This window comes from Camelus ferus, chromosome 11 (assembly GCF_009834535.1).
Source record: "Camelus ferus isolate YT-003-E chromosome 11, BCGSAC_Cfer_1.0, whole genome shotgun sequence".
Classification (NCBI taxonomy): domain Eukaryota; kingdom Metazoa; phylum Chordata; class Mammalia; order Artiodactyla; family Camelidae; genus Camelus; species Camelus ferus.
In genome coordinates this window covers 35,064,530-35,089,662 of record NC_045706.1, presented here as the reverse complement: position 1 = coordinate 35,089,662, position 25,133 = coordinate 35,064,530, and the positions used below count along the sequence as shown (strand labels likewise).

Genomic DNA, 25,133 nt, shown 5'->3' with positions numbered 1-25,133 from the left:
CCCTGGGCACCTGGCACATTACCTGAAAGGGAGTCAACGCAGAAAAAGATTTCAGTGAGTATCTAGAGAGCACTCACCTTGCTCAGAGCTCACAGAAGTGGGCAGAGCAACAGAAGACACTTCCCGTGAGCAGCGTAGGTACAGAGGGAGCACTGAATGGACAGCTGCCACTATTTCCCTTTGTTCTGTAAGTTCCTTTCCTGAATTGAAGATGTAGCAATTCGCTCATTTTAGAAGATGCAGCATTTTACAGAAAGAAAAAATGTGGTCTAAGAAGCCGTAAGCGCCTCCCAGAAACTGGACTCTCGGAGGTAGGTGTTACTTACTGATGTTGACTTCTTTGTTGCTTCCCTGTGACAGGCACAACGAGTTTGACTTCATCTCAGGAACTCGTATGAGGAAGCTGGCCCGGGAAGGAGAAAACCCCCCAGACGGCTTCATGGCCCCCAAAGCATGGAAGGTCCTGACAGACTATTACAGGTCCCTGGAGAAGAACGACTAAGTGGCCTTCAGCCCTGGAGCTGCTTTCCGAAGTGCTCTCTGATTTCCTTCTCTGTTTTTGTGATTAGATGCTTTGTATCCAATTACTTCTCAATGACTGATTTTAAAGTTAGTGTTTTATAATGAGGTAGAAATGTCTATAATTTAAGTCAACAATATATATATACACATACATGTATGTGTATATATATAAAGTAAAACTGAAGACCAAACCTTAGCAGGTGAAAGCAATACTGTTATTATATTTCAGAATGAAATTAGCTGTATTCTCTACTGCATCTGAGCAGTAGGTCCAAGATTTCTTAAAGCTTTGACCATGTGTCCAGTTTAAGTGCCAAAAAGCAAAGCGTATTTTCCAGCTTAAGTCTTGCCAGCCTGCACTCTCCCAGTGTCATATACCAGTAGTAAAAGAAATCAGATGGGCAGCCCTTTCTAGACAGCTGACAAAAAGTAGTAATGATATAATGATCTCATTGTAAATGAGGTGTGGCTCACGTCAAGCTTCTTGCTCGTATTTCGCCTCACGCCCATGTACAGCCTTACTGCCCGATCTCTTATGTGCTGAAGTATATAAGCTGACTGGAGAAACCAAGTATGTGGAAATGTACATTTAATCTCCGAGAGCTACGCAGCCAAGTTCTGCCATGGAGGTTGTATGGTCTGGTAAGAAGAGAAGTCTTAATGTTTTCCTGTGACTATTGTAACTCCAGTTAAATGGCAACTTTTAATTAAATAGCATAGAGGGCTCTGATGAAAAGATGTGCGCCCAGGGCTCAAACAACCCGGCAATGTTGTGGAAAGGTAATTTTCTCTCCTCTTTGCTGTGGTCACTGTGTCCTACGGAGAGGCTGCGCCTATTTACTGCAGCGGCATCAGCTGTGACCATAAACGGTTCACACCATAAAACCAGCGAGCTGCTGGAACTGGACAAAAAGGCAGAAATTCCAACCCTTTCACCTTAGAGGTGACCAAACTAAGACGATGCACAAGCACAGGTTCAGGAGCTGCCGAGCACCGTAACAGAACCACCAGGTCGGCATCTTAGGGAGTACCGGTGGCACTGAACCAGCGCCCAGCCCACTTGACTCCCAGTCTGGTGCTCTGTCTACACTGTACAACACAGGAGCTGGACCTGGTTCCCTCAACTGCATAACAAAACTCTCTGAACAGAGGGCACTTACAAAGCAGCTTTCTTGGATGCTGGAAGTTCCAGAGTTTTCTAAACCCAGCTGATTTGATTGTAGTTGGAAAAAACTTTTCCAAAGACTCTTGCTGTCCTGAGACATCCAATTTCTGATGGCTTCGCTTCCTGGGAGGCAATCTTTTGCACCTTATGCATAATTCCTTGTTACTGAGGAATATACGAAGAGACAGTACCTTTTGTACATAGGTCTCTCTGGAAGGGACTTACTTAGACTGGAAAGAGAAAACTGTGATTTTTTTTTTTTCATTTTCATTTAAAAAAAAATGCTAACCCTAGCTAATGAAAGTTCTTTTGAGAATAAATTACTTACAGTGGCCACAGCAAAGTATAACTGTCTTTAACAGTGTAGTGCCTATATTCATTTAATCAGATGTACTCACTACTGGATTTTTTAAAAAACAGCGTATTTATTGAAAACAGGAGACAAGATGTAGTAGTGCCTTAACCATGTATTTTGTGATTTTTAAAAATATATTATTTAAAACTACTCTTCTGCTCTAGTACCACACTTAATGCAAATGATTAATTCTAATGTACAACTGATTCTTGTTCCTATTTTAATAAATTTCTCAAAATGAAGGTTGAATCTTTTCTAGCACAGTGAGTGTGGGTTGACCATATGACGGTTGAGGCCTTTGTGACTTTGTATAATTGGAGAGAAGCAGTGACTCTCTTTCAGACCATAATTAAGAGGCTGACTGCCCTTGTTCATGTCTTTTTTTTTTTTTTTTTTTTTTTGAACTGAGCTCTAGATGGGAATGACAGACACAAGCTCTCAGCCAAGCACGACAGTGATATTTTCAGAGGTGACTGTGTTCCCTAGGGACCTCACCCCAGGATTTCATTGCATGAGGATCTCACAACCTTTTAAAAATTTTCCTGATTTGTTCCCTCCAAAGAGTTTCACCATCAGGGTTGGAAGCGGTTGCGTTTTTTCCCGCAACTCTCATACCTCCACTGACCTCAGCAACTGCTACACAGAAACGATACGATACCTGTTTCTACCCATGCTTCCAGGGACTTCAGATTGTCCTGCAGATTTTGGGTTTTTCCGCCTCCATGATTCCCTGCCTCCCTTCAGTCCTGAAGGCTTCATGCAAATTTCTGCTACTGGTCCTGACTCCAAATAAAACTGGTGTTAATAGCCTGCCCAAAGCTGCCACTTGTCAACAATTCCTCTGTCTCCCCAGATCCTTACTTGCTGGCTCCTAGTGACAATCCATAGGACAAAGGAGAGCAGGGAATGTGTATGTACATGCAGACAGAGGTGGTGCTGTACATGCAGTATGCCAAACTTACTGAGAAAAAATCCTGGAAAGGCAACAGTAAATCATTCAGTCAGATAATGGTGGACTTACAAATCTATCAACATTTATATCAGGCCGTAAGATTCCTCTCCAACCCATCTCCCTGCAAGAAGAAACAAATCTTAGTGACTTGAGAACAGCAAGTTTGTTTCTTCCTCACCTTCCTCCCATTACCTTTTAGGTCTAGCATGAATCTTCAATATACTTTGCTGATAGGCAGGAAATCAGGAAATTCTGAGCACCAGATCAGTCAACTGTCCTTATGTCTAAAGGTTTGATGGAACCTAGTGCAGCTTTTGCCTTTGGGATTTTGAGTGCTATAGGTTCCTATTGTTTAAGCATATCCCCATGACCAATAATGTAAGAACTGATGATACGGACGTTGGAGTAGCCATTAGATTTTCTTCCCCCTCGCATGCATTTAATTCTTTGGTCAGTATTAACTATTATTGGGCTACTCATTATATATATTCATCAAATGTTAAAAGTGATGTATAAGCAAGTCACTAATACATACTCCAAAGATGCCCCCCTCTTTTCTGCTTAAATTTTAATTTTGTTGAAATTATTACTAAAAATAGGTCACTGGCTAGTTTGGACACTTTAGTTTGATACAGAAAAACCTAGACAAAATAAAAATAATACTTTAAAAATTAAAAAATAATACTGTGGGGCTAGGAAAGAGTCATGGTGATGCAAGGAACTGAGAAACAAGCCTTTCACAGTGAGCCTTGTAGTTTTTCAGTGGCTTATCTTTTGTGACCGAGGTATTCTCCCCTACCCCCAAGCCATCACACTTTCCATAGACTTCCTCATTTGGATTCACTGCAGGGAAGACCAGTCTCAATTAGTAAGAAATCTAAATTATAGAATGTTTTAAAAAGTAGTACAATTTTATTACCTTCAAATACATAAGTGACAAACTAATGGGCGTAGCTCCTTTAATGTCATAACACATATCTGTAATTGCTGGCATCAATAACATACATTTTACTTGGGAAAGTTCTCAAATATAGTTGGCTTCTTTCAGAAACTCAAACATGCTCTGCACCTATTTTAGTAAAATAATGTCTGTGAAAGTTCTTACATATTATAATGTATTATACAAACTTATGGGTAGACAGAAATCTTGATTTATACTTACTACATAAGCCAGCTTTCCATAAATAGTTCAAAGGTAAAGTTCAGCTGAGCACAGGCTGAAATAATAGTGGCCTACTTTCACGTAAACAACTCCCGTACTGACCTGGTCTTTAACATGCTGATCGCCATGTCCCTCAAATCTTGGTGACAGTTGTGTTTCCTCAGAAGCACCCGATCCACAGTGGGCGATCAAGGTGTTAAACTAGTTAAAAGACTGGCCTCTATAAATGTATTTATGAAGAAGAACCTGCATTTATGGAAGACATTAATTCCCTCAACCACTAAAGAGGTTGTATTCCCCTATCTTATCCTCAAATTATAAAAAGTTATGTAAAATACCAGATCTTTGGATATTCAAAGTAAACAACCAAGGAAAAAGCTTATAGCTTCACAAAAGCCAAAGAAATAAACACATTTAATAAACAGTAACACCAGGTACATGGAAGTGTCTATGACTTGTCTACCTAATGGCATGTTTCATAATTTATGCCTATTAAAAACAAGTCCATTTACCAAGGCTGACACCCCTCGGTGGCTATGAAGGCCACCCAGTTTAGAAATCTTGATGAGCAGGTCAGTACTGCTAAGGCCCTGACATTATCAATATGGCCACAGCTGCATCAGTGTGCTGTTAGTGAAAACTGGGATGGGAACTTAAAGAACATATATGTATGCATTTCCATTACTGTACAGATTAAGGAAATGGAGGCCCAGAAATGTGAGATAACTTCCCTAAGGACATGATAACCTACAGACATATTCAGTTCCTAGTTTCCAAAGTATTTTCATATTCTTAAAACAATCACAGAAGGTATACATTATGGTTTCTCTTTACAGATAAGAGAACAGATGCCTACAGAAACAGATTTTGTCCAAGGCTACGTTAGGAAGTTCTCTTTCTCTCTCTGTATATAGAAAAGTTCCACAGCTGGGATTGAAATCTAAGACGCTGAAAACAAACTTTACATGACTTATAATGAATACCTGCACAATTTATTCTGCTAGAATGTAGAATGATGCAAAAGACTTTCACTCCCGTAGTAACAAGAAAAATCTAGGCAAAATAAAGAGACTTTTTATGAGACTAGCAAAGAACAGTGGATGTAAGGACTTCTTCATGGATGTCCAGGGGGAAATAAGCCCTTCAAAGGAGAGCAGAGAGCCCTGGTACTACTCTCAAGTCTGGATGTGGTGTGGGAAAGAGCAGGCCTGCCTTAAATGGAGAGACTTTTTTGCAGGCATGAGAATTCAGCCAACGCTCAGACAATAGTGACTGAAATCTGGAAACACATTTAGAAACAAACTGCCAGTCTAGACAATTCGCCTTCCCTGGACTTTGCAGAGAAAATGGCAGAAGAGGGACTGAAAGTCTTATGCACTCTTAATGGTGACTGGATGCCAGGGCCCTGTCAGAACTGAATACAAAGCACCACAAACATCTGAACCTGCACCCAAACCCCTCCTAGCTCAAATACTGCCAAGATCAAACCAGAAGCATAGGGGTTGGTCTAAGCCGGGTCGACGCAATCTTACTAAAGCTACAGCCTAGACCTAGCCTGACTAGACTTTGGAGAAATGGGAAAGATCAGTCCTTCACCCTAACTGCCGATTATCGGAAGAAATGGCTTGCGCTTCCTGGAAATAAAACAAAAACCAAGTGTTACACTTGAGTCTCCACTGTCCTTTCTTATACCCACTATCTGAAACAAAATAAACTACATGTTAAAAAGTGATCACCTAGTGAAAGAGTTGGGCATGCCAAGCAGCACTCCATCATCAGGTGGTAAAGCTTGCGGGATCGGACCAACCAGTCCCCGAAGGCCATTACAAACTGTAATGTATGCTGTTCATACGTCCACCGTGCCCCTGGAGTCATAACACTGCCCCTCATTTAGCACACATGTATGGCCTCATTTGCCACTTTTTTATCCAGCTACATACCCCACAATACTCAGTTTCGTTTGGATGAAATGCCACTATTCTGTTCCAGTTGACCAGTACATCCAGATACAGTTGGCCCCAGAATAACACAGGAAGCGGTTGGGGTGCCAACCCTCCTTACAGTAAAAAATCCCCCAATAACTTACAGTCAGCCCTCTGTATCCACAGTCCCTCTGCATCTTTGGTTCCACACCTACAGATTCAACCAACTGCAGACCATGTAGTACTGCAGTGTTTACTACTGAAAAAAGTCTCAGTGTAAGTGGGCCCGCACAGTTCAAGCCCATGTCATGTAAGAGTCAACTGTACTCACTTTCAAACCATTTAAGCCAAAGGAGTTCTTGGAGGGTCAGTCTCAAAGCTCCAAGGACTGCTAGGGGTGATTTTTGACCTGGCTTTGTACACTCCCAGGATTCTGAACCTTAAATGGGGCAATTTAAAGAAAAACATTTGGAGTTCATTTAATCCAGTGAAGGAATAGAAGCAAGATTCTTAAGCAATTCCTGCTAAAAAACCTTCTGGAGCTTTCAGTTTCTAACCTAAGTTCAGTTTTTTAGCTTCCCTTTGATCCTTCAAATAAATTAGTTATCGCTTAGGTCAGCTAGAGTTTATTGCTTGCAATAGAACCCTAACTGGTCCTCTTTACAAGACTATGACTATGGCCCAGAAGACGAACCTCATCGCCCTCAGATGTGTCTGCAAAGGGCTTTGTTTACTGAATAATGTGTTACCACCCCGATTTGAGTATCTTGGTCATTCTTAGAATTTCTGGAAGCTGTGCATCTTCAGAACGGTGGGGCATACTCCACTGGGTTCTGTTCCAAATTTTCCATGTCAGTAGCTATTTCAGTGTTTGGCTGTAGTTTTAAAACTGTCACAATTCACAAACCCATGTCCTTGATACATTCCACATCAGCACTAACATTCACTGTAACTGTATCAAAGCACGCAAGCTTTTATCTAAAAGTGTTGTCAGGCAGATTTGTAACTGTAAATATAAGACAATCACAAAAGTATACTCCCAGTTCAGTGTTTTAGTAGTGAGACCCTTAAGCAGTGTAACTATTAACAGTGTGAAGTTTAAGCCGGTGTTACTAAGGATGCTTTGTTTTTACTCACATGCTAAATGGTTTCTTTTAGGTTTGACTTCATTGACATTTGGCATCTGTGCCAGGAAGGCACACACCTTGGAGATATTGTGGGTTTGGTTTCAGATCACTGCAATAAAGCAAATTATCTCAATAAAGCAAGTCACACAAATGTTTTGGTTTCCCAATGCAAACAAAAATTATGTTTACACTATATTGTAGTCTATTAAGTTTGTAATAGCATTATGTCTAAAAAACAATGTACATACCTTAAAAAATACTTTGTTGCTAAAAAATGCTAACCATCATCTGACAATGCTACAAACCTTCAATTTGTTAGAAAGGAAAAAAAGCACCATCTATGAAGCACAATAAAACAAAGGTATGTATGCCCTTACATCTTCTCAATACAGTTTCATGAACGTGATGACTTGGACAGAATTTTCACCTATACAAGGAAAGAGAGCTGTAACTTTTGACAACATGGATGGACCTAGAGATTATCATACTAAGTGAAGTAAGTCAGACAGAGAAAGAAAAATACCACATGATATCACTTATATGTGGAATCTAAAAAAAGATGATACAAATGAATTTACAAAACAGAAACAGACTCACAGACATAGAAAACAAACTTATGATTACCAAAGAGGGAAGGGAAGGGATAAACTAGGAGTTTGAGATTAACATAAACATACTGCTACATATAAAGTAGATAAAACACCAAGGGCCTACTATATGTCACAGGGAACTATATTCAGTATCTTGTAATAACCTATAATGGGAAAGAATCTGGAAAAGATTTTTTATATAGATAGATAGATATAAAAATAACTGAATAACTTTGCTTTACACCTGACTAACACAACATAGTATATCAACTATACTTCAATTTAAAAAGAGCTGTTACTTTTGAGATGATTAGGGAGCTCTATCTTTGAGAACGAAATTTGGTAATGACAGCTCTCTAAAAATTCTGTCAACTCTAAATGGAGTGATTCTATGGCTTTATTTGAGGCTTCCAGTTGGTGCTGGGGTTTTAGTCATGCAGGATATATGCTTAGCATATCCGAATCCTATTCAATATTCTGTTATTGACCTTAAAAGAAGCTAAAAAGAGAATTATAAAATGTACATCATCCAACGTATTTCCTCTATCCAGAAGCTACAACATTCGTGCACACACGCAAAAATCCCAGCTGAAAAAAAAAAATTCCTACCGAAAAAGTCCCATTTTTACCCAGGCACAATCAAAGCTTGAGATATCTTCAAAACCAAACAGTAAGTTATAGCTACTAAGTAATGTTAGATTATTGTAGTCATATAGAATATTGATAACATGGTGAGTTCTGGATCACCCTGCTGATGGGGGGCTGAATGAGAAAGGAAGGACATAAATTGGAAAGGAGATACTGAATTGATTCAAATATTGAGTTTCTAAACTCTATTTTAAAAAGGCCTGGGAATAGTTTGAGACACCAGACTTATCAGAAGTCTTCCAACAATGACGCTTTTAGAGAAACATCATAGGTAATCATTTTATCTCAATCCCTGGAGTAGAGATCTAGTGATCATGGAAACGGTTTAGGAAAGAGAATGCTCTAAAATTGAGCCTGGTCAACAGATATGTCAACAGATCAGTGTGTAAAAGTAATAAAATGTGACAGCTAATATTTGAACAGTAATATGCCAGGCACTGTGCTGAGTGCCTTACATGCATCATCTCATCACACAACCTTATAAGGTGGGTGCCACTGCCACTCTATTTTTGTAAACAAGGGACTGAGGCTCAAATAAATTAGGTAACTAGTTCAAGGACACACAGCTAACTAATGGGGAGTATGGATTTAAAACTCAAGCAGTCTAACTCTAGACCCAGTACTCTTAACTGTTACTCAAAATGAAATACCTTAGAACCTAGAATCCAATCCTTGTCAAATGCTTATGTCAAATACATGTCTACAGCAGGACACATTATATAACATTAAACGTTCTTTAAAATTATATAATAAAGTTTCCTCAATTATTTTAAGGCATTAAGATGCCTAGATGAATCATGGTTGTTGGCTTTTGAGTATTTCTCTAACTTTATTTGATGATTAAAACCATAATTTTAGTAACTACTACTGTTGGATATTCTGAATTTAAAAGAAGATAAAAAGAAAAGGCATGGAGAGATGTATCACCCCTTATTTTTTATCAATATGCCATCAGATTAAAATTAAACAACTACTGAAATTCATACTAAAACAAAATAATGGTTAGGTATTAGAATGTATGCTATTAAAGAGTGAAAGCTACACAGCAAGATAAAAACAGTCCAAGAGCAAATTTTACAAACCAAAACCCCAGAAAATTTTACGTAACTGAAAAACATGGAGTAACTAGAGAAAACTTAATTAAGAGGGACCTCTTTATTACATTTATAAAATAACAGTATAATATACTTATTAAAAATGGAGACAAATTTTTTTATTTTTGGTATCTTGTGTTTTGCATTCAATTTTCCAATCATCTTCACAATTTTTCAAAACTTGAACCTACCTCACCCACCATTCAAAGCACAATTGAAAAACTAACTAACCAATGGTTTCTAGTGAGAGACTTACTATCAAAGACATTAATCCAACAACTCATGAATAAAGATTGAGGTTTCAAAGAAATACAATAAAAACAAAAATATATGAAGCATAATCTAATCTTTCTGACGATTCAGAAGACACCTTAAGATTGTATTGTGCCATTTTCCTCATGCTGTGTGTTTAAGTGCCTATAACAGAATTCTAATTAGTGAAATTTTGGATAAAAAAGTGTCATTTTTTACGTTTGTAGCATCAAATAACTACAGATACAATATGGGGATTTTGATTATATATTTGTTCTAAGTAGGGCATAATTTACAATATGCTAAGAAAACAAAAAATTAAAATTACAAAGTGAGTATTTTTTAGCACATTTAGTAAGTTGTTTTAAACTATCATTTCATTTTTGATGACCAAATTATATTTGACCATAATTAAAAAACATGTAAGTTTAAAATAACATGAAAAAACCATGGTTACAACAGAAGTTACATTAAACGAAGAAAGTCAAGTCACATAGGTGTATTGAATGGCACTGAGGTTTTTCAAAGCCATTCTCTTGAAAGGCTTTCAATCCACCTTTATATGTATCAATTTAAAAATGTCTCTACTCAGTATGCTTGCAGAAAGAGGTGAAATCAGTGTTGATCACACAACCGCCTGCCAACCATTCAAAGCTGATCACTGATCAGTATTTTGATTTGATTATCCTGACAACCATAATTGAGCCACAACTAAGTATTCAGATGTGCCTGACTCCAACTATTCAACAGCAGAAAAGCAAAACAAAACAAAAAGGAAACAAGTGACAACTGGGAACAGCTGAATCATTGTACCTTTTAGACACAACCATTAATCTTAATTTTGCTATATGCTATTTGGTACTTTTTGATTCAGTAGTTGGGGTAAAAAAAAGTTTCTGTATTCAAATCTATCTACAGAATGTCAATATAAAATGTGTGAATATATACATTTAATACACACACACACACACATACACACACGTACACCTACACACATATCTAGAAACCAGCACTTAACCACATCCCCAGTTTTCAATAATGACTCAGAGAATCATTTATTACTTTAAGACCAGCTTAGACGCTATAAGGCTGCAACATATGGCTAAAGAGGTCAAACACAAGCACCCACACTCAGGCTAATTAAATTGTTCCTTCTCATGATTTTTCACAAGTCGTAATACCGTTTATATAACAACTATATCTCAATAACTTAGAATTCAGAGTATAAAACCAGTGTCATGAACACATAACTCCCTCATTGTTTAAAGAACACTCCTCCTTCCATTCTACTTCCACTAATGATAAGAGGGCACACCAAACTAGATCACGTTGAACTGTACAAACGATCTTTACTCTTAATCTAAACAAACATGTGTTAAAACATTCTGAAATGCCGCATCCTTTGATTTCTTCATCTTTTCAATTGCCCGATGCAGGTCCTGTTGTTGCACAGGTCGAATTTCATCTTCATCATGGCTAAAATGCAAAAAGAAATCCACCAAATAGTCAAATAACTTTAGAATATACCTTCCTAAAATATTTTACCAAGAATAAAAAATGAAGTCTCTTTCCCATCCAAGATCCCAAAGACAACCACAACTAACAGCTTCATGTGAATTCTTCCAGGGAATTATCTATGCATATAAGTGTCTTAAGAGATTTATTTTTAAAAGCACTAACTGTTAAGAGAAGCTAAAATGGTAGGAAGCTAAAATGTTTGGGTATGAACATTATAGCTGTGGTAACTAAAATCAAATAGTTCACACTAAGAATACAAAGGTGTGTCAGTAGATATAAATGGGACTGTAATTCTAATAATTTTTATCTTGCTGTGTAATTCAAGGAATCAAGTTATTCCTATGAAAACTGGAACTAAACAGTAGCAGCCTTAGGTATAGATTAATGTACATATTTAGCTTTTCTTGAAGTGTAGCTGGTTTTTTTGGGGGGGGGAGGTAATTAGGTTTATTTATTTATCTTTTTTTAATGGAGGTACTGGGGATTGAACACAGGACCTTGTGCATGCTAAGCACGCACTCTACCACTGAGCTATACCCTTCCCTCCATATTTAGCTTTTGATGAACCAAAAATGAAATTCTTTGCTATTAATAAAAACCAATTACTCTAAGTCCTCCCCACTTCAATAAGGAGGAAAATACAATCCAATACATATCTCCTTTGTAATTTACAAACACTTAGGAGAACATATGATAACCTAAGTTCATTACTCAGATTTTTCATATTGAAATAGAAAATTTTCAGGGCTTTAAGGACAGCAGAAAAACAGAATTTTCATTAATGTAATTAATTTAAGCAAAATATATTCATGAGGTTTTTTTTTTTTTTTTCCTCCTCCTAACTTGTATAGAAGAATAAAAACCTTTGGAAGGTAGGTTCTTGGCTACACAGAGGTCAAAGGTATTCCTAACTTTAGTGCCACAGTAGCTAGATTAATCTGGCAATAAATAAATGGAGTTACTTCTTCACTACAGGGTCCAAGGGAACATGAAAGATAGGTCCAGAACTCGTGTATGCATAGCTACTGGTTAATAGGGTAGCGTTCTTACAAACCTTTTTATATCAAGAGAAAGCTTTTTGGCTAAGCTTGCTTTGGCAATGCAATGTAATAAAACACATGAGTAAGACAGGCAAATCCAGATCACTTGGAGTGAAAGTCTCAGGATGAAGAAGGGACACTGGGAAATAATGGGGCAAGAGGTAGAGAACTCATTCAGAGTATACTGGTTTTGCTAAGAGTCACAGAAATTCTTTGTTAGAAGGTTAGTATTTTGTACAGGGGTTTAGAAATACAGGGTCATATGGTTCGGGGCAAGTGGCCTTATGGGAAACAGGGGGCTTTGGCTCCTTAGGGCTGAGTTATTCCAGCTCAGTAATATGGCAGGTATAAAACCGGTTTCTCAAGCTCATAATACTTTGAAACTGGTTTCAAATAGTTTGCTGCAGTAACAAATGATTTCTTTGTAAAATAAAAACACTGTTATCAACAAGTTGAAGTCTAGTTTGCAGCAACACCCCTGTGCCTCCATAAATATGAAATTTCTGGAAGACAAGGCACTCATTTCCATATGAAATGAAATTCAAAAATTTTAAAAAACAAAAGCAAGCTAGGGGTACCAGAGCAGCTGTTTTCCTGGCAGAGATGGGTAAGCCTAGGTTTCTGTCAGCTTTCTGTGAGTCCGTGGATTTTTAGTAGAAATTCAGCTTTTACTTCTTTCTCTTCATTCCACACGCTCCCCACAACCACCCCCCTTGCAAGTTCATTTCCAGAATTTTCCTTCAGAAAAGAGGCAATACATAAAGTAAGGGTGATTTTAAATTCCAATTTACCTTTTACTCCACGAGCAGAGTTGGTATTGTAAAGTACTTCTTTTATTTTTAAAAGAAACTAATCTAAAAGCCCTAAAAGGGCTTGACAAATATTAACACGCCAACTCTAAATACACATACCTTTCTTCTGAAGTAGAATTAACATATTCCCTGACACAGAGGAGGGCAGCATCTCGACACATCTCTTTTAGGTCACTTCCTGAAAACCCATCAGTTTCCTGGGCAACTTCTAGCAGGTCCACATGTCTATCCACCTTAAACAAATATAAAATATGCTTAAAAACAAATATAAAATATACTGCAAAAGATACATCCACTTTTCTTAGAATTAAAGAAAGTTAAGCACACTGGAATAGCATAGGAGGAGAATCATTAGAAAGTACTTTCAGTTTCCAGAAGTTTTTCTAACCATAAAGCTTGAAATTCTGAAATCTAATTTTCAGTAAATGTCATTATGACCAAAACAGAAATAAATCTCACTAGACTTATCACAGAGTGATGGAGAAGAACAGACATTCAAACACTGCTTGCTGGCTTGACTTTAATAGTTTTTAGGAAATTCCATGTTGACAATATATTCCCTCTCCCTCTCCCTCTCTCTCTCTCTATATTTTTTTTTCAACATACTTGGCAAATAGCCTGTATCAGTAAGTCCTAAGCCCACTACAAAAACCATATTCCAGTGAAATATTCTAACCTTCATTTTAACTGTAATGCTTGGTTTCTACTAGCTCAACACTAATTCAGCACCTATGGTTTTGCTCCCCAACCGAAGCTTATATAGTTAAGCCAATTAAGTGATCTCCTGGACACATAACAGACGTGGGAAATATAACCACATTAAACTTACATGTTTATATCTTTAGATTAAAAAGAGAAAATGAGGAAGAAAAAATTACTTATAGTAACTGCCATGTATTGTCATTCGCTGTACTAAGCACTTAACATGGATTATTCTCATTTAATCCTGTCAGGGAAGTATTCTCATTTTCATTTTCAGAAAACAGTAAAACCTGGAGAGGTTAAATAAATTGCCCAAGGTCACACCATTACCAGAGCCAAGATCTGGACACAATGTAGTAGAGCTCCAGCTATATTTTTTCCCCTATCTAGCTAACCATTTGTCTTAACATTTACTTCCCCCAAGTTGATTTGAAATGTCACCTTGTTACTAAATTCCCATTTGTCTTTGTGGAAGTCCCAATGCTAAGTAAGAACAGCAACTCTAAACGAGGACAAGAGACTTGGAGGTAAGACAACAAGGGGTCAACTCTGCAACTGTGACCTCACATGACAGTGTTCTTATTCCTAAATTGTGGAGATTAAATGAAGAGAAATCACATATTCTTTGATAAAAAGAAAACTGAACCCAGAAGGTAGATGCAGAGCAAGTAAGGAAAATGGTAAACTATATATACATGTGTGTGTGTGTATATATATACACGCACACACATCTAAATAAGCTTTAATATATAAAAAGGAATAATAATCATTAAATTTGGGGTAGAGAAACTATGTAGAACTAAAATGGTAGACAATAAAAACTTGTAAGACAGAGGTGACATATATGTTAAGGTATTCTTAAGCCTTAAAATTATAGTATTGGAAAGAGAGCAGAAATATTACCTTAGACTTTATGTGTGCATGTCAAAAATTTTAAAGTAGTACTAAAAGAGAATGTGTAACTTCCAAATGAGCTGAGGAAAAGGGAGAAAGGAATAAAGAACACAAGAGCATAACGAAGGACTGGGGTGGGAGGAGAACTAGAGGGAGAGAGAAGAAGGTGTGGGCAGAATGGAGGGGCAGTCCAGGGAGAAAACAAAGAAAAACATGATATACGAAAGGCACTAAAATAAGAAAGAATGAATCCAAATTTATCAGTAATCACAACAAACAAATCATTACATAATGATAAAAAATAATTTACCAGAAAAATACAACAAATGGACAAATACACAATAACACTTGGAGATTTGGAACTTACGTCTTCTATATTAACAAATCAGACAGTAAGTTCCTAGGGCTAGTTACAGTTACTATCTGTGATCTAATGTACAAACATAAAACTTGACAAACTGATTACAGGAATTCTATACAATTTGGATATTAGCTCTTTGTTGGTTACAGGGCTGCAAATGTTTTCCCAGTGGCCTGTTGTTTCACTTTGTTCATTTTATCTTGTCATACTTCTAGAAGCCATTAAGTCTGAGTACAGTCTGACTTTTCTATTCTCTTTGTAGTTTAAACTTTCTTTGTGCCTCAGGAACTCTTCTTACAGGTATACATAAGAAATCAGACATATATAAGGATCTAATTTCTCTACTGTTTGCAATAGTCAAAGAGTAAAAATAGCCTATACTTGTGCAAGTATTATGTATCTATCCACACATATTTATGGAACTGACACATACTGCCAACTTCAGGCAGGCCACCAATGGTGGTGTGTAAATGGGGTGTGGTGGGGGGGTGATATGAAACAAAATATGTTAACATTACCTTTCAAATCAGGGTGGTAGATTACAGTTATTGGTTTATATGTTTAAAATACTGTATAAATTAAAAAAATTAAAACTTAAACTCCGTGGTAGAGTGGGTGCTTAGCATGCACAAAGTCCTGGGTTCAATACCCAGTACCTCCACTTAAAAGACAAAAACAATAAAAAAACATAAATAAACCTAATTACTGCCCCCCCAAAACAAACAAAAACTTATAAAGACCTTCCAAATTTTTCTCTGAGACAGTAAAACTTAGCCCTCCTGCCTCAAACAATCAACACCTGTACCTAATCCTTTGCCTCACTCCTTCGTTGGGCCATGCTGTGTTCTGACCACTCACAAATCTTGTGCATGACAGGGTGATAAAGTTACAAAGATGAACAAAACAAGTCTAAGAAAAGAACAAAGAGAAGATTCTGATCATCAGAGGAGCAAGATCAGTAAACAGAGGCAGCATTCCATAATAGTTAAGAGAAAGGCTCCATCACTACTTTGCTAAATAAACTTGGGCAACTAGCTTCTCTGGGCTTCAGTTTCCCCAAGTGTAAAACAGTACTAACAAATACTGCTTAGATAAATTGAGGATTAAATAAAACAATGTGTATCTCACCCCAATGCTTGGCACACAGCAAGCACTCTTAAAGTAGCCCTTTATATTTTAAGATAATGGCTGTAGATAAACCATAAAGTAATGAGAGTTATTTTCATTAGGCAAGAATGCAGGCAATTCCCAAGTTAAACTAAGTTTGAGTACGGGGAGCAAAACTGGAATAAACTAACAAACTTCTAAAATCGCTTGAAAGAGTAACACTTATTTGTGTGCAGTTATTTACTGTATTTATCATTGACTGTACACCGCATGGTATTCAAAGTATTTTATATATATCATTTAAATTCTTAAAATGATTCTATGAGATTATTGGCATTATCTCCAATTTCCAAGTGAGAAAATGAGGCAGAGAGATGCTAACAATATTTTCCCAAGGTCACACAGCAGGAAATGGTCAAGCCAGAATATGGGATCCTACAGTCTCTCTCCTAAAACCATGCTTGTTAACTATTCCTGCTGTTACAGAAAATATATAAATTCAGGTTAGTCTGTACAGGGAAAAAAACTAGCCTCACTACTAGTGTCAGACATGATACTTGTATTAGGTATAAATGTCATTAGTGCTAATCCTTTTCATACTTAAAACCTTAAGCCAAAACCAGTATACTATCTTTCTTAATTGAGTGAACTGTGCTAGGGATCTATCAATAAAGAATTGTTAAAGCCTAGAAGACAGTATCATCTCAAAAGCTTCATTCTTTTCTTCAGAGAAGAAAAAAACTCGAAATATAAAAGTTTAGCCATCTATTTGCATCAAAAACTCTAATTCTTCTCAGGAATGTATAACCATGATGGTGCTCACCTTATTAAATAAATGTGTGTGCTACTGACTTGAGGCATCTTTTAACAAAATTGCATTAATTTAGTTCAGATTCTACTGAAGTAACAAATGCCTCCGGCATATAAATACCAGCTAGTAGAAAATCAGACATTCCCAGGCCAGCAATTATCTAGAGCACTCATATTTTGCATCATAAAACTAGAGACTAATCCTTCGTACTTTCATGAATAAGAAACAGAACGCTAAAAATTCCCTGTACCCATGACAAATGTAATTCTAAAAGAATTTCCAGAGATACTGTTTAAAAAAAAAGCAGAATACTAAAATCAAAGTTTAAATTAGGCATAATGAGTAGTTTCTTAAGTTTAAACATTAACATTTAATAGCCTGTGTAAAGTAAATAACCAGGAAACTGTGCGTCAGGGAACAGTAAGAGGTGTCTGGCTCTACCTGATATTAAAACTTAAAAACTTAAAAAGCCTATGTAAACTATGGCTATCTTATGAGACAAAGAGCTTACATTTCATCATTTACATTCTATATATATATACACACACCAATCATCTGCATCACCTATGTTTATACTGGACCACATACACACGGTTCAAAACTGTTAATTTCCAGCCACACTTTATTAAAAATTTTTTTAATTGAATAATTACAATTGTTAACTTGAAGTCTGCAAAACTGTCCACAACTACCTTCTAAAGCTTGTTAAATTTCTAGCCACATCACAGCCATTTTAATTCAAAAGAACTTGTGAAATCATTTGATCTTCTGTGAAATCATTTGATGATCTCTTCATCAATACCTATCCCTGTCAAAGACTGACCATGAAGCCTGTTTTATCTAAACAGTACTAGAACTATACAATGTCTTTTTGAAAGCAGTTATCAAACATTCAATTAAAAGACAAAATGTAATTTGTTGATTTCTCACTCACCTAGGACAAAAGTTCCTTACCCAGGATGCATGAAAGATTTTAGGAAATTCCTTGAAATCATACAAAACATTTCATGTATATATGTAGTTTTTAAAGGAAAGACTACATAGCTTTTATCTCTTTATTAAAGGGCTCTTTATGATCCTCCAAAAGGTTAGTAAGCAATGATCTAATCTCTGTAATTTGCTAGTCTTTAAACTTTAGCAAACAGCATATATGTTATTTTGATATATTTTAAAGAAATAAATGAACAGAATACCACTGAAAGACTTGAACAACCAGAAAGACATAAATGCTTCCGGGCAGAAAGATTCAACATAAAAAAGATCTTAGTTCTCCTAAATTATGATCCACTGAAAACACTGGCGTTTGTTTTTTCTTGAATAAGACAAATTAATTCTAATATTCATACAGATAAATGAGCAAAAATAACCAGGAAAATGTGGGCCAGGGGTCAACTTACAAAGCCTTAAATGAAAAGGGTGGTGCCAGTGCATAAACGCAGAAAAGACCAATGAGCTGAATCCAAAATCCAGAAACACAGCCAATACATATGAGAATTTAGCCTATGATAGAGATGGCATCACTAATGAGAAAAAGATGGACTATTTAAAAAATGGTGCTGGGATAACTGGGCATCTATCTGGAAAAACTAAAGCAAAGTTCAAAGCACATTAAATATTGGGATAAAAACCAAGCACAGCAAAGATTCAAACCTAAAACATAAAACCATAAAGGACACCCAGATACTATGCATCTCCTAAAGAAAGAATATGATTCTACCTAAGAAGCAGTCCTGTCTCTCCTCTCTGCCAACCTGAACCTGAATCTCATCCAGTATCTTGATACAACTACCAATTTGGAGGAATTACTGCTCCTTGTGTAATCAGCAAAATTCAGATTATGTAAAAATCTGGACAAAACCAACCTAGTTTTTTCAACAAATTGAAAGGGGGAAGAGGGAAAGGAGGAGAGAGATAAAGGGACAATCTATAATCTATAAATTAAAAGAGATTTAAAAACTATGGGATAATTGCAAATTATAAACTTTATATGTATCCTGAGTTAAACATATGGTTAAAAAAAAAGATGTTTAGAAAATTTGAACAAATATTCAACAACAGTAATGAACTGTTGTCATTTTTTGGCCAAGTATAATAATGGCAATGAAGTTATTAGATAAGAAAGGAATTCTTCCTTTTAGAGTTATAACTAAAATATTTGCAGATGAGATATGCTGGGAAAACATGAGAGGTGAGGAAGTAGCGTATGAAAAGAGCAGAAGTAGCCATGGGATGACGGTGATTCAAGGAGTGAGGAAAACCACTGAAATCTGAGTATCCTGCAGTATGGAAAGCTATTTGGTTTCTTAGTTTAGATAGCAAGTTCAAATAGTGAGTTAGGTATAAAGTTTACGATAGTGAGGAATATCACGTTATTAAAATGTACTTGGTTATAGACTTTTGGAAAAACAAGTAGCAAAAGCTGGAGAATATGGAAAATTCCTGCACAAACATGCGAGTGAAAAAGATCAAGATCCAAAGGCCATAAGGAGGGGGGGACCAGTAAAATCAAAAGACAAACTGGGAAAAAAGTATTCTCAAATCATATTAAAAAAGGGCAAATCTCTCTAATACATTGGAGTTCCTACAAATCTGTAAGAAAAAGAATATTGCAATAGAAAAATGGACAAAGATGATGAACAGCTATTTCACAGAAAAAATTCAGGAGTCTCTGAAACATGTAATGCTCATTTTACCCCTGAAGAATGTAAATTAAAACTACAATGAGACACCATCTTCTACCTTTCACATTGGCACAAAGTACCATAACTCTGCTGGCAAGGCTACAGGGAAAGAGAAACTCTACTATTGCTAATATAAGAGTAAACTGGCATGAACAATTTGGCAACTCCTACTAAAATTATAAATATCCTATCCTTTGATCTAGCATTTCCTCTTCCAGGGAATTCATCCTATTAATACTCCTGGCACACATGTGAAATGACATATGTACAAGTTTATTCAATGAAGCATTTTTATACAAGTGAAAGACTGGAATCAACCCACATGTCCTTCATTGTGGCATTGATTAAATAAACTGTACTGTATCTGTACAATGGAATCCTGTGCAGTGAAAGAAAGAGAAAGAGAAAGAAAAAGAGAAAGAGAGAACAGAATAAGGAAACTGTATGCTAATACAGAATCTCAAAGATAAATGAAGAAAGCAATGCACAGAACACTGAATATGGTTTATTAATAAGGTTTATGTAGAAAAGGGGAGAGGAGTAACAGTTTATTCTAATTTGCTTGTACAGGCATAATGTCATCTGAAGAATAAAGAAGTATAGAGGAGAGTGAGACTTCTCCTTGTATAGCATGAAATATATATGTATATTAATTTTTGAAACATTTGACTATATTACCTATTTTTAAAATCTTAAATATAAACTACTGAAGATTTTGATTGTCATACCTTCTTAATTCCAACTTCAAAAAAATATTGCAATTAAATAAGAAACAAAACCTCCCCATATTTCTCTGCAAAAACAAATGTATTTATATAACCAGAAACCAGTCTGAAAAATATCAATGAGGATTTAAATTTTAATCTGTAAATATGAAAACACGTGGCTTTTTAAAAACCAGATTACCTTCAGTTAGTTCCAATATACCACAGTAACTGAGTTACATGAGCAGTCAATAGTTTTACAGTAATCTGTAACAAGTGCAAAGCTACATTATTCCTAGGTTCCCTTTTCATTTCTGTCTAAAATGATTTTACAAACCTGTAATTTTTTAATATTTATAGGATGGGGAAAAACTGTAATTTTCTACTTACATTTTCATTTTTCAAGATGAGTTTCAGGATTGCCTCTCTTTGTTTTAGAGCCTAAAACCAGGATAATTTCCAGTTAGCATTTTTGAAAAAATATGGATCAGTTAGTTTTCCCAATATTTTTCCCTTCCCTTATAAATTACCCAGCAATACCTGTGTGAAATGACAGAAATTCTGACAGGTCATGGAAACTTCTGACTAAAACAAGGTTTAGATTCTAGACTCTATACAGTGATCATCTGTAGATGATCTTCTATTCTGAATCCCCAGTGGCTAGCACAATATTTGGGAAATAACATCCCTTTACATATTTCTTGAGTGAGTAAATGAATACCTATGATTACCAATGTCTTTCCTCTAAAGCTCTGCAAATCTACTTTTCTTCATTTAGGAACCTTATGAAAACTCACTGCTGCCATAAAATTTTTACCATTAATTGGAAGAGAGAGCAACAATACCCGCTTGGTTCTTCCATTCAACATGTAACTTCCGTGTTCACTAATTTACATTAGTGAGCTTTATTTAGTGTTGATAGTGTATTTGTTTACATGCTTGTCTGCTTTTTTCCCCAGTGATGCTTCATATTATTATACTAGAGAATAGAAGCTTTTAGAGAATACCTACATATATAGTAAATATGAATGCTTTTAAAAATTATTATGGCTGAACTCAGCCCTATTCCCACAACCACCGAAAAAAACCGAGCTTTTACAATGAGTATCAAATCAAATGACCCAAAAAACAAAACTAAAGTCTGCTGTTTCTATAATTCAAGTGTGTTAAGAATGAAGGTTAATTTGGTATATTTGATTACCAATAAGTATTTTTTATTAATAAACATTTAACTTGGAAAGGAGTTTCAAGATAATGTTAATAATATACTTTGATATCATAGTTATGTAAGAAAAAAATTGCCCTATAAAGTATGTGTGTGTGTACATTCACTAAAAACAGAATGAAAAGAGGGTTACAAAATCCCAGTTTCCACATTAACAGGATACAAATTTGATAAAATCTGTTACAGCCCATTCTGAACTCACATAATAAATACATTAAACTTAGAACTTCAGTAAAGGCTACTTCCATCTGCTGTACCCTATGTTCTACTCTACTGTACATCAAAACACTTTGCAGGCAGAGGTTCTATCAATGTAATCTTTACCTTCAGAACAACTGAGGCAACCTAATTTTCTCCAAAAATACTCTGAAGTTGTAGTAACAAAATAAAATACTACCCCCACAAGTCACCTTTTTAAATGTGTGCTTCCACACCTCCTTGCCTTTGTTCATTTTGGTAGAAAAGCATTTCCTTGCTTCTCTTGGCCACCAAATTCCTACCATGCTTCATCTTTCAAGGCCCAGCTGGATTCTGTAAGTTTCACTAACTCCTCAGACAGAATTATTAGTTTTCATCATCATCTCAGGTTCTCCCAATTCTTTAAACATAACTTTGCAAAGTACATTTTACATTATTTATGTGTCTGGCTCCCCTGCAACAGAGTTCTTTTAGGACAGGGGCCATATTCTATTCGCCAGAGCCTAGAAAGTATCTGACACATACTAATGCTCAATAAATATTAGTCAGACTAAATAAATGTTATAACCTCCTACATCATGTTAAAAAAATCTCTTCATTGAATTACCAGGTAAATTTTTTAATGGACTGCTTAAATCTATGCATACCCTCAGAGGAACCAGAGTTTGTAGCTGTAGCAAACAGTAGATCAGAGTAATTCTATAGAGGTCACAACCACCAGTTTTGGGAAATCATGTTTAGTGCCACAAACTGTTAAATTGAAGAATATAAAATAGGACAAATATTTTTAAGCCAGAGATTTACTGTAAACTTTGACAGGAATGACAGTGAAAGTTCCTCTGCAAGTAACATGCTGATTGGATGGTGTTTATATTCTATTACTACCACTGTTTGTTTTTTCTTCTCTAACCTAAAAGCAGACAAAATCCAAGATATGAGGATTGTGTGCAAAAATTAGAGTATCAATAAGTTGCAATCATTTACTTGAGGGTACATCTTCACCAACAGAAAGAATACTAGAAAAAAGATAGTTCAATCCTATCCTTATACTTGCATTCTTATGGTAAAGTACAGTATGTTAGCTACTAGTTAATTATTAATCCTGTCAGAGGAAAGCACCAATTACAACCGCCAATAATTGATCAAATAAATAACAGGTGTTCTTCCTGTCAGGCCTTCTGAACAGAACAATTCTTAAACCTGAAACCTCCTAATTTCATCCTATGCTAAATCAAAACCACAATTTAGATTTTCTTATGTATCTTCTATAGATAACTTGCTACATTCTAAAGAAAACCCCTAAAGTGACTAGGCAAACTTGAGGGAGTTATATACTTTGAAGAGAAGCAAATAACATTAACCATAGGAAAGAAAGAAAAAGCCAGGAAGGGAATGGAAAGGACAAAAGTAATTATGAAGATTCTTGCCCTATTCCTACCCTGTCTGTCGTAAGTAAATCTTATTTAAAAAATCATTCGCTTCTTGAAATCACAGATAAAGATCTGGAAAAAGTGAATAATTTAACTGCTCATAATACTAACAAATCCACCTACAGGCTGGTTGATATGAAATCTTGTAGGCATTCTTCTCATTATAGCAGAGTCAAGATCCTGAGGACGATTAGTAGCTCCCATCACTATGACCTAAATACATAAGGAAAACAAAGGTATTAAATCTACCAATAATACTCCTTTTAGGTTGTTATCACTAGAGATTAGAAGATACAGGAAATAAAGTGGGGTTTAAACTAAATCTTCTATAAGAAATCTGACTGTAATCCAGTATTACTCAAATATTTATAGATATAAATCAAAGTTAATCCTAAATAGAACAAATGATAGCAAAGCTCCGAAGACTGATTCATTTCACCAGATTCTAGTAACTAAAATAATGCATTATTCAGTTACTAAAGAATTATAAAAATTAAGAAAAACTATTATATTTTGCAAAATTTGGTTACTCAATGGCTATACGTTGAATAACTGAAAGTTATTTATGTTACAGCTTGAGTATATATGAGGGGAATATTTCAAGCCCTTTAATAATATTAAGGAGAGAATTTCCCCTACCAGAATCTGAGAATTCTGGTAATAGTAACAGGTACCATGTTTTTTTTCTCTAGATTTCACATTATCTTCTCATGGCACCGTCAGCACTGCAGGGGATGTCTTAGTGCTAATAAAACTTCAAGCAATCCAACTTTAAACAAGAACAACTGAATAAAAGCAAACATCAAAATGCTAGTTTGACTTAAAAAAAAAAAAAAGAAAGAAAAGAAAAAAAAAATTACTGGTAGCCCTGCCAAACTCTGGGTCTAGAAGAGATGAAGAAAATCAACAAGAATAAAGACAAATATAAACAAAACAATTTAATTTCTGAAAGGCTTCAATACTACCACTATTATTATTTCTGTATAACCCAGTAAGGATATACCTGTTATCCAAAAAGAAATTTACTGGTATTCTAATGAAAACTTTTAATTCAGCCTCGGAGGTCTTAGATTTCTGAAATAATCTGATATCTAACTTCAGAACATGTTGAAAAATCCACCAAATCATATACTCTATTTCTACTCTTCACATTTAACATTATTCAAAAGCCAAATTACTTTTAATTAACTGTGAGAGGTTGCCACCTAGAGGGAAAAAAATATAAATGCAAATTTGAGAAATGTTAGTTCCACAACATAATGCAACAATCGTGTTAATTTGGGTTAAGTGGTCCTAATGTCAAAATATTAATGCTCTTACCTGTTTTTCTTTACTGACTTTCTACAACTGTATAAAATTAATAAGAAAATTTCTACAAATGTAAAACAAAAAAGTCTTTAAAAGTAATCAAATGAATTAATTGCATAAGATAAAGGATGAACATAAATGTACATTTTGAGATAGAGCATACACTAAATGTTAAAAGAGAGATTTAAAGTGATATGCAAGATTGTTGAAGACTGACCACATTAGGTTGTACAGAATCACAAAGAGCACCGTGGTTGAAGGTATACCTCAGAAAAACTGAAAAAACGGGCTGTATTTTGAGAAACATTCTAGGTAAACAGCCAGTCTAAAGCAAAACAAAAAACCCAGTATGAAAGATGAAATGCTAAAGATTAGGATCAAGGAATCTAAATAAATCTAGCACAACACGGTCTAATGAATACATATGGGGTAATAACAGATATTCATGATGAAAAAAGCAAGGCATTCATGATGAAATTAAAGAAGCAAATTTTAAGGAGTGATTTTAAGGGGCAAAAAAGATAACCTTCATATATATATGTATTAACTCTAG

At 35.6% G+C, this 25,133-nt stretch overlaps 2 protein-coding genes across 4 annotated transcripts in view; one reads left to right on the top strand and one right to left on the bottom strand.

Annotated features, from left to right (window-relative positions):
- PAPSS2 (3'-phosphoadenosine 5'-phosphosulfate synthase 2) overlaps window positions 1-2,284 on the top strand; it is a 73,907-nt gene extending 71,623 nt beyond the window's left edge. For both annotated transcript variants that reach the window (XM_014562756.2, XM_014562755.2), the window contains one exon: window positions 361-2,284. In XM_014562756.2, the coding sequence (XP_014418242.1) occupies window positions 361-502 (142 nt within the window). In that variant the 3' untranslated portion in view covers window positions 503-2,284. The remainder of the gene's footprint in view (window positions 1-360) is intronic.
- A 7,295-nt stretch (window positions 2,285-9,579) lies between these two features.
- The window catches only part of ATAD1 (ATPase family AAA domain containing 1), a 44,088-nt gene continuing 28,534 nt past the window's right edge, over window positions 9,580-25,133 (bottom strand). The window contains exons 7-10 of one of the 2 annotated variants that reach the window (XM_006188915.3): window positions 23,396-23,485; window positions 20,810-20,860; window positions 13,259-13,392; window positions 9,580-11,265 (exon numbers count right to left, since the gene is read on the bottom strand). In XM_006188915.3, coding sequence (XP_006188977.1) covers window positions 11,145-11,265; window positions 13,259-13,392; window positions 20,810-20,860; window positions 23,396-23,485 — 396 coding nt within the window. In that variant the 3' untranslated portion in view covers window positions 9,580-11,144. The remainder of the gene's footprint in view (window positions 11,266-13,258; window positions 13,393-20,809; window positions 20,861-23,395; window positions 23,486-25,133) is intronic. The other variant, XM_014562757.2, reaches the window with a different exon arrangement.